The sequence below is a fragment of the Benincasa hispida genome, chromosome 4 (assembly GCF_027475165.1).
Source record: "Benincasa hispida cultivar pf3 chromosome 4, pf3_genome.v1.1, whole genome shotgun sequence".
Classification (NCBI taxonomy): Eukaryota; Viridiplantae; Streptophyta; class Magnoliopsida; order Cucurbitales; family Cucurbitaceae; genus Benincasa; species Benincasa hispida.
In genome coordinates this window covers 19,027,338-19,038,476 of record NC_143481.1, presented here as the reverse complement: position 1 = coordinate 19,038,476, position 11,139 = coordinate 19,027,338, and the positions used below count along the sequence as shown (strand labels likewise).

General features: G+C 38.1%; 1 protein-coding gene across 1 annotated transcript; it reads left to right on the top strand.

Moving 5' to 3' along the window:
- Positions 1 to 409: 409 nt before the first annotated feature.
- LOC150036561 (uncharacterized) lies at positions 410 to 964 on the top strand. Its single transcript, XM_090313163.1, has one exon. The coding sequence runs from the start codon at positions 410 to 412 to the stop codon at positions 962 to 964; it is 555 nt and encodes a 184-aa protein (XP_090169289.1).
- Positions 965 to 11,139: the final 10,175 nt, after the last annotated feature.

Sequence of the window (11,139 nt, the reverse complement as noted above, 5' to 3'; positions counted from 1 at the left end):
ATGACCAGTTGACGAATATTGGAAAAAGTACCAGTTCAGAAGTAAGCTCATCTTCAAAAGATGAAGCTCCTCAAGACATGAATTCTCAATCAATGCAACCTCCAGCTAATGACACACAACAAGCACAGGACCTAACCAAACAACCAAGTGAACAAGAAATACGGCGGGATCCTCCACCTTTCCTGTCTAGGCTGAAAAAGAAAGATGATAGCAAGCAATTTCAGAGGTTTCTAGACGTTCTCCGACATCCGCACATTAATATTCCTCTGATAGAAGCATTAGAGCAGATGTCGAGTTATGTAAAGTTTCTCAAGGATATTCTCGCCAATAAGAGAAAGATTATGGAAAATGAAACAGTTGCGTTAACATATGAGTGCAGCGCTCTGTTTCAAACAACCTCACCAATAAAATGAAGGACCCTGGAACCTTTACATTGCCCTGCACGATAGGAGGGAAGATGGTCGGGAACGCGCTGTGTGATTTAGGGGCAAGCATAAATCTGATGCCCATAAATCTGATGCCCTTGTCAATTTTTAAGAAGCTAGATATCGGCGAAGCAAGACCAACCACGATCAAATTACAGTTGGCCGATAGATTGATAAAACTTCCTGAGGGCAAGATAGAAGACATTCTCGTGAAAGTGGACAAGTTAATCATCCCGGTAGACTTTTTCATATTGGATTACGAAGCCGATAGAGAAATCCCTATCATTCTGGGTCGTCCATTTCTCACCACAAGGCGAGCGCTGATCGATGTGCAGAAAGGAGAACTGACCATCAGGGTTGATGATCAGGAAGTAAAATTCAACGTGCTCAATGCGTTGAAGTACCCAGGTGATTTAGAGAACTGCCAATATATCAAGGAACTACAGGAAAAACATTGGCATAAACCCCTGAAAAAGTTAGAAGAAGAAAACTTTGAAATCGGCACAATCTTAGAGGAGGGGCCGCCGCAATTTAGGTAGAATCTAATTTCAAGTTATCTGAAAGGACGTCACAATGCATTAAACCATCTTTGGAAAAACCACCCGTGTTAGAGTTAAAGCCATTGCCCGTGCACTTTAAGTACGCTTACTTAGGAAGTAACGACACATTACCTGTTATCATTTCTTCATCGCTGAGTAAGGAGAAAGAAGATGCACTCATACAGATCCTAAGGAATAACACAAAGGCCTTAGGATGGACTTTGGCAGACATTCGAGGAATTAGTCCCTCGTATTGTATGCACAAGATTCGTCTAGAAGAAGAAGAGACTCAGTAGAAAGGCAACGTCGCTTGAACCCTGCCATGAGGGAGGTCGTGAAGAAAGAAATGGTAAGGTGGCTAGACGCAGGTGTCATCTACCCGATATCTGATAGCAGCTAGTGAGCCCAGTGCAGTGTGTTCTGAAGAAAGGGGGGATGACAGTCATCACTAATGACAAGAATGAATTGATTCCCACAAGGACGACTACGAGGTGGAGAATTTGTATGGATTATCGTAAGCTGAATTTGGCCACTAAAAAGGACCACTTCCCACTCCCGTTTATTGATTAGATGTCAGACAGACTTGCAGAGAATGAATTTTTCTGCTTTTTTTATGGTTATTCAGGGTATAACAAAGAGCAATTGCACTGGAGGACTAAGGCAAGGCAACCTTTACGTGCCCATTTGGTACGTTCGCATTCCGACGCATGCCATTTGGACTCTAAAATGCACTAGGCACTTTTCAATGATGCATAATGGCAATATTTTCAAATTACTTGGAGGAATCAATCGAGGTATTCATGGATGATTTTTCAGTCTTCAGCAGTAATTATGACTCCTGCTTGTCTAACCTTGGAAAGGTCTTGAAGAGATGCGTGGCAACGAATCTTGTTTTGAACTGGGAAAAATGCCACTTCATGGTGAAAGAAGGTATAGTTCTAGGTCACAAAATCTCTAAGGCAGGATTGGAAGTTGATCAGGCAAAGATCGACGCAATTTCCAAGTTATCTCCATCAGTGAACGTAAAAACACTCAGAAGCTTTCTGGGACATGCTGGGTTTTATAGAAGGTTTATTCGCAACTTCTCTCAGATCGCAAGGCCCCTAAGTGCACTCCTCGAAGCTAACCGAGAATACAATTTCAATGATGTAAGCACCAAAGCATTCAACACATTGAAGGAAACGCTCATCTCCGCATCCATTTTGATTGTGCCAGATTGGACACAACCATTTGCGTTGATGTGCGATGCTAGCAGATATGATGTGGGCGCAGTATTAAGTTAGCGCAAGGACAAGGTATTGCATCCTATTTATTATGCAAGTAAAACATTGAATGATGCACAGGAAAACTATATAACCACAAAGAAGGAAATGCTCACAGTGGTGTTTACACTGGAGAAGTTTCGACAGTACTTAATCGGAACAAACGTGGTGGTGTATACGAATCATTCTGCGATCAAGTATTTGATGACGAAGAAGGATGCAAAGCCAAGACTTATACGGTGTGTGTTGCTACTGCAAGAGTTCGACCTAGAGATTAAAGACCAGAAAAACACCGAGAACTAAGTCGCAGATCATTTGTCTAGATTGGAGAATTGTAAGGTTCAAGGGACAGAAAAAGATATTGAAGAAAGATTCCCTGATGAGCTGCTGATGGCAGTGGGCATTAGTGTTCCCTGGTATGCGGACATCATGAATTTCATTGTTTGCGGTCAAATACCAGATGACTATACTCACCAGCAAAAGAAGAAGCTAAGACATGATGTCAAATTTTGTTTCTGGGATGAACCATTCCTATATCGACAGGGACCTGATCATATATTACGTCGATGCGTTCTTGAGCACGAAGCCAAGCACATTCTAGAGCTTTGTCATGAGTCCCCGTATGGAGGACATTTTGAGGGGCAGCGGACCACAGCAAAGGTCTTACAGTGTGGCTACTTCTGGCCAACATTGTTCAAGGATGCCCATGCCTATGTTGTGCAATGCGAAAGATGTCAAAGAACGGGAAATATGTCAAAAAGAAATGAAATGCCATTGACATCAATCTTAGAAGTGGAATTATTTGATGTTTGGGGAATTGACTTCATGGTCTCGTTTCCACCATTAAAAGGTCATCACTATATCCTGGTTGCGGTTGATTATGTATCAAAATGGGTTGAGACTATCACATGCGCCAAGAATGATGCGGCCACAGTGGCGAAGTTTCTGAAAAAGAATATTTCTGCTCGTTATGGGACGCCACGGGCCTTAATCAGCGATGAGGGCTCTCACTTTATCAATCGCATAATTGCCAACCTGTTGAATAAATTCAACGTCAGCCATTGAGTTGCAACCGCTTATCACCCATAAACTAATGGACAGGCGGAGATTTCTAACAGAGAGATCAAAACCATCTTGGAGAAGGTAGTCAATACTTCCAGGAAGGATTGGTCACCCAAGCTTGATGAGGCACTGTAGGCATACAGGACTGCCTATAAGACACAACATGGCATGTACTCGTACACCCTGGTCTTTGGAAAAGCTTGTCATCTACCGCTCGAGTTGGAACATAAGGCGATGTGGGCATGTCAAAAGCTGAAGTTTTATTTAGCAAGTGCGGGGAAGGTCCGGAAGCTGCAATTAAATCAGCTGGTCGAATGGCGAAGGTATGTTTATGAAGATGCCAAGATTTATAAGGAGAAAACCAAGAAGTGGCATGACGACCGCATAAACGATCGGACATTCACCAAAGGTCAACAGGTATTATTATTTAACGCTCGGTTGCGATTGTTTCCAGGAAATTTGAAGTCTCGTTGGTTTGGACTGTTCAAAATCAAGACTATCTTTCCTCACGGAGCAGTGGAACTAACAACTTTAGACGGCAACAACGCGTTTAAAGTCAATGGTCAACAGATTAAGCCTTACTACGGAGGCGACTTCAAGCGACGGATGGACACCATTGACTTGAGCAAGCAGAATTAAACCGCTCGCAGGGGGAGCGATTGCGGTAATTCTCATAACCTCTTTCAATCAACTTCTCTATTTATGTTTACTTGGTTTCCTTACAACTTTCTTTTATCGCTTTCTAAATTCCGTATTTACTATCTATTAGGATTAGTCTTTAATGTTATTTATATTTCCTTCTAATATAATTTCACATGTATTTCCCTACCTTCAATTTAATAGCATCAGTTGTAGAATTTTTGTGAATGATTGAATGAATCACTACAAAGTCTTTTCGACTCATGTTTTGATGAATTAAGAAGAAAAGAATATAAACTGGTATGCAACGAAATGATGGGTGTAGTAAGTGATACCAAGAGATACCATGCGTCCAGTACACCCAAATGCATTGCGGTGAGGGGTGTGTTGCGCGCATATATGTTCTTTTCTCGTCCTTAGCTAAATGCACTATGTTGAGGTATCCTACAGAAATGTGTTCAGTTATGGGGTGTGTTGCGGGGATATATGCATGTTGCCCGTCCTCGGCAAAAATGTATCTGCGTTTATTGGAAGCATGGTGTGAATGTTAATCGTGCACCCATCTGAATCAAATTTGAAAGAAAAGATCAAATTTTTTGACTTATATGAAAAAAAAAATTGTATTGCATTCATTTATAATTGTTGTATACTTTGTTAATATTCATTACAATGAGTACATATTCCCTCCATTTTTGCCTGTGCCTTTTTCTTCATCATCCTTTGTCAATACTTGCGATGTTCTGAATCTTTTACGTTTATGTTCTTCATTGCGTTGCTATGATGTAATATATGTTTATACTCAGAAACATTTCCCATTCGTTGTAAATTCTGACTAACACTTAGTTAATTCTTAGTTTAGTTGTACTTTACCTTTTATCTTTCAAAGTTCTGCTCAAACCTTCTTTTTGAAATTTTATTCTAAGTGTTTGTCTAGTCTATTCAAACAACGCAATGAGGACCTTGCTCATCTTTAAATTTGGGGATGGGGAAGGTCTGAGCAGATGAGATCAAGAATATGCAGTATTTAAGAAAATGCCTTCATTTTCAAAAAAAAAAAATCAAACAAAGCTCCAATGTCACGCAAGGGAAATCCTTAGAAATATTCCCAACCTGATAAGAGTTTAGTTGTGAAAGAAGTCTGGTCATAGTTGGATGTTCATATGACACCCGTAGGAGCAAGTCAAAATGAAGGTGAGTTTCCAAGAACAACGCAATATGAAATAGAAAAGAAAAATAAATGCAAGAGATAACTCCTCTGATTCTTATGCGTTAAAGTTGAAATTGGCACACAACCGTAGTTGGATGTTCGCATGACACCCGTGGGGATAAGCCAAAACGAAGAGTGTAACCATGACCAACAGTCTTCAATAAATGACGCAAAGTTTTGCTCACCGCATATAGATATATCGAGTTGTTTTGAAAAAGAAGAGATAAACATTCTATTGAGAAAAGCATTTTTTAGCAGAATTTTGTTATATAGAAGAATAAAGTGGGGCTTGTTAAGAATTAGCAAGGATAGGAAGAAGTTGCGATGTCAAGTAATGTGCCTAAGTGTAATATTCGGAGCAACCAATCGACACAAAAATATAGGATAGGAATTAAGCTTTATTACCTAAGTAGAAGATATGCTTGAAGACAAGCATATATCTAAATTTGGGGGTGTGATAACTAGTAGAAATACAAGTTATTTATGCCATCTTATCTAGATATTGCGGCCAAAAGATAGTGAATATGCACCGATTGTATGAAAATTAGCTCAGAATTACAATAATTATAAATTATCGCAATTACACCCACTAACATCTTTAAGATGGAAGAAAAGGAGATTTTACTTTGTTTTGTAGGAAACTGAGTCACTGCTTACGCTCAAGGCTCATGAAGAACTGATCAATGCATCTCTGTCACAATGCGCCCATCAATCAGCAATGAAGAGATGATTAACGCAATGGCGGTACAATGCGGCAGTCGATCCAGAGCTGACTTTCAATCGCATGCGGTAATAAAAACAACACCGCATGCGAACTCACGATCGAAAGATGCAGCTGAGCAATGCAAAACCGGAGGATTGAGACACTTGTACAACTAACAGTTGTGCAGAATTGACTTTCTAATTGCATAACAGAAGGAATAATATCCCTCCATCTTCGGAATTTCCATAACAACAAGTGGGGACCACAAGGCCAGAGTCAAAGATCCTCACCTATAAATACCCCATAGATTTCAGAAAAAAAAAATATATATGTTGCTGGATACGGGGCTAATTGCTACTAAAGTGTTTAGCGGAAAGGCTGAGCTGAGTGTTTAACTGAAGAAATCCGGGAAGAAGACGAGACAAGGCCGAGAGGTGAGTCTCAGTTCTATTCTGCCAAATACCTGTCGAGAAGCTCTGTGTTGAGAACCCTGCTACCGGTTGAGCAAGCCTAAGAAGGAAGCTCATCCATCCATCTGATCCATCCAATCCGGCAAGCAGATCTCCACCGAATCGGTGTCAAGACGTTGGCGCTTGTTTGTATCTGTTTTATCTCTTTTCATCATTGTATTTCACCTTCTTTATCTCTTCATTCACACCATGTATCAAACGCTTAATAGATATATTAAATGTTTTGATTGCTTTCATATCCAATTTTTTGTCTACTTCCGTTCCTCCATTAATCACTTTCTCCATGATGTCTTCCTAATCCCCGGGTAATTAATATGAATTAAACGAGTACTTAACTTGTGTTAAAGAGGTGAATACGTTTAGCTAAGGCATGCTAGACGACATCTTCACCTATGAGAGTAGAAGTGAAGATGCCATTCTGATCTATCGAGATAAGGTTAAAAGAATGTGTTAACTAAAGCGAGTAGTACTTCCAGACATGGAAGCAACCTTGCGTTCATTACGTTCATCTCTGTTTCACCACAGACATGTGGGAGCGCGGTCGATCACTGAAAGGTGTACGCCAAGAGAAAAGCGGAACCATACTTATAGCTTCAACGCAATTCAGAAACTTGTGTTGTTTATATTACTTATCTTTCTCTTTCTGTGTTGTACATAAGACTTGCCGCCGTATTCTATGTTCTTTGCATAACCTTCACAGCCAGCCTGAACCCTAGCATCTTGTATCATGAAGCCCGTTTCTTGTATCATCTATCTTAGGTTTACTGTACTTATTTTATTATCGCATTTTTTACTACTTTCCTTTACTTTACCGCACTTTTATATACTTGTACAAAACACTCTTTAAACATTGAAAAACTCGGTCGCATATATCACAAACATACCATAATAACCTCAAACAGTCCCTGTGTTCGACCTCGGATCACACCGAGAAACTTGTGGTGGAATTACACTTGGTTCCAACGTAAGGAAACTTGTGACAACGCATGGCATACTATAAGAACATTCATAATTAATGCATATCTAGAAGTAGTATCGCATCATTTCGCACATAGCATAGCATATCTTTTTAGCATCAATTCTAGCGGTCAACAGTTTGTTACCCTTTAGGCATGGAATCTTTTTATCTAAGGATCAATGTCCTAAGACACCTCAAGAGGTTGAAAAGATGAGACGGATTACCTATGCTTCTGCTGTGGGAAGCCTGATGTATGCAATGTTGTGTACTAGACCCGACATTTGCTATGCAGTAGGGGTTGTCAGTTGGTATCAGTCCAATCTAGGATTTGATCACTAAACGGCGTTGATAACTGGCAGAAATACAAGTTATTACAGCTCAAATAAGTAAAACAATGAGAGAATGCGATGGTAAAATAGACAACCTCATGTCTAAAAGCGCTAAACTAAAAGGAATTACGATCGCGAGTGTTCATCGTATAAAAGTAGTTAATTTACCTATTTTTTGCAGGTACAATGTGATGACGCATATGAAATTACGATCCAAAGGCACAATGCGTCAGCGCACTTGAAGTTGCGATCGCAAGACATGCGATCGTGAGAAGTTTTCTTGAAAAGGTGATCGCATGAAGACCTCGCATCAAGGCAACAACATAATAAATCGTGATGGGACGTAAAGCTGATAACGGTCGATTCCGAATTTAGTTGACAAGCCATTAAAAGCCACTATAGCAAGTACATTGAACTTTCGGTGACTTTTAAACGGCGGAATAGAGTAGGGAAATTAATGTCACCCATCATTGCAATCATTTGTAAGAAAAGCTGTTTCACCTTGAAATCTATAAATATCGAAGGTCACCAGAGAGAGAGTTAGTTAGTTAGTCCACTCCCGCACATACTTATACATATACATAGAGGACGGAGAGAGCAAGGAGACAAGTCAAAGCCAAGAGAAATCATTTCTGGACAGATCGAGAGACTGTCAGAAAGCAATATAAAGGAGAGAAGGCCAACCCTTGCGAAAGCAAGATCCACAATTAGAACAGAGTTGAAGTGATAAAGAGCAGTGTAAAAAGCCACGGGAAGCAAGACATTACTTATCAGGCTTGTTGTTCGTTGCTATTGTGATTCGCCCTCGGAGTGTATTGTATAAAATAAATAGGAAAAATAAGTTCTAAGTATGAATGATGAGTTGATGCTTTGATGCGTTTATGTATTTGTAACGCGTTGGTGCATTATAGATGTGCAATAAAATGCACGACACTCCACTATTGACATTCAAGTTTTCATAAATCAGACCCAAGTATAAATCCAATTTAGGTTCCTGGTAAGTCCAGGGTCGAACTCAGGGATTCAGATTAAGCTAACGTAGACCTTGCGTTGTAGCTGTTGTAGGGGTTTCCTAAAATATATGAAGAAATGTGTTATTTACACTAAGGTGTTGTGCTTATGCAAGAAGATACAAAAGAGTTGAGTAGTGAATGATGGATCATGTGAAAATGGATTTTAATGTAAGTGGTATGCGTCGATCTAAGTTGAATGTACACGAACTAGAATGTGATGTGGATGAGGTGGCTTGCTTATCTTTGTTTATGCGTTAGACTCTTATTCGACACTTCTCAATGCGAATAACATACAAAACCTATCTTTAGGATGCATGCGTCGAACACATAATGCAATAAACACCAGTAAGTCTATCTCTAGATGTACTAGGCATTCTACTTCATGCTAGCTTATTTACTCTTTCGAATAGTCTAAGCTCAGGATTCTTTTACCAATTGATCAAGTTGGCTTAGGCGTTTGAAATGAAGTTTTGCATAAAGTATAGATGCATTCAACATAAACAAGAAATAAACAATGGCAAAGTGTGATGGATCAAATATATGAATTTATAAAGAAGCAGATTGTCTTTACAAAAGCAATATTTAATCAGATGAAATGAAAGCGATAAATGAGATGAAAGGAACTGAGTCAAGCCGCAGAGTACAATCTCTTGTATCTCTTTGGCTCAATTCTAGTTGTGTACAATCACTTGTATAAGAATTGGACAAAGTGTCTTTCTCAAGCTCGGCTTCCTCCGCTCCTTGACTGGCGGTGATGGTGGTTCTCTACCCTTCTGCTCTTCTCGGCACCACAGCACAGCTTCTAAACATCTAAACTACGACTATGCTAATACTGAGAGTGAGAACTTGAAAATTTCTATACTTCGAACTCTAGAGAGATTTCATCTATTTATAGGCATTGGTCATCTCCAATGGTGATGGGTAGCATTAAAGTCCATGCCCTGGTCAGCTGTCTGACACTCAAAAGCTTTTCAGACGCCGCCTGCTGCAGGTGACCATACTTACAAGTGGTGATTTGACACAAACAGCATGAATCAATGAATCTTCTCTGCGTTGAATCCCTCCGACGTATGGCCCATGCGTTAGAACTTTACTTGCGGCACTTCTTAATCATGCGTTAGCTTCTTGTTAAAACCCTGCAGTATAATGCGTTAGTGCCGCAGTATTTTAGTAATAAACATTCTTTTGCATGAGTTTGCTAATGTTTGAGTAATTCCATGCGTTTCTTCTAAAAATGAGGATAATTTATCATTAAAAACCTTAGTTGTTCCAACTTAAGAGCAAAAATAACTTGTATTTCTACAAGTTATCACTTGTTATCTCTCAAATCCATCTGTTATTTTTGTATTCAGTATTTTATTTGTAGAAAATGGAAACTTCATTTCAATCTATGTTCAATCTCTCCATACCATGAACTCAAAATAATTCAACTATCTACAATATTTTACTCTATATAATTTAGTTGTCTACTTAAATTAAAGTCATATAACATAATTCAGTAGTTAAAGTGGTTATATTCTTTTTACAAAGTCGTCGTTCATTTTTATATGTGTCTAAATCAACATCACTATAAAATAAATAAATAACAGTATAGACTAAAATATTTGAATGACGATGGATACAATTTCAACTTTAATAATCGTGGTTGGCTAATTGGACTTTTTGGGACATGATGCAATTATCTATTTGTTTATTTTGAAAAAAGGACGTGATGCAATTATAAAACAATTCAGGTATATTTAAAAGTGATTCTAAAATGATTTAGATGACTTTTCTCATTTTTAGAATCACAAAACATGTTTTTAATCCTGTCAAACTAATTTTTATATCATAAAAATTGTATCCAAAAATATGAAATTTAATATTAAATTAATTTTAAATAATTAAAAAAATATTTTTAAATAATTCTAAAATGATAAATGTGAATTTCATAATTTTAAAATCACACCATGTATTTAGTCGGTGGAAAATGAAAGAGGGTACTTTAATAAGGTTATCATAGTCGGTATGAAACAATTGTGCAGATGATCATTTATGTTAATTATTAATTAATTATTATTATTGAAAAGTCAATGGCAATGGTTGGATCAGGGGAGTCTAACTACTTTAAAATTTACACATCCATAGTTATTATTATTTAAATGTAAAATATTCAACTATAGTTTAGGTCAATCCAATTAAATAAAGATTAAATAAACACGAAAAGAAATTTGAATTTTAATATCGATTGGAAAAACTAAAAACAGATATATAATATCGGTTTAATAAAAGTAGATCTTTAATGTCAGTTTTAAATCGACATTAAAGATATATTTTAATTAAACTACAATGTCAGTTTAAAACCGACATTGTTATATCCATTTTTTTTATTGTAAAAAATTTATTCTCTTCATTTTTTCTATCATTCTTCTCTCTCCTTTCTCACTTCTTCTCCTTCAAATCCTCTTCCATTCTTGACCAAATCTTCGTGGAGTGCAGATTTCACCGTCATCAGCTCCATTCGTCAACTCCATCGCTAAGCCCATCATCGTC

Excerpts from the sequence above, each read along its gene's own strand:
- LOC150036561 (XM_090313163.1), top strand. The coding sequence starts at position 410 with ATGAAGGACCCTGGAACCTTTACATTGCCCTGCACGATAGGAGGGAAG.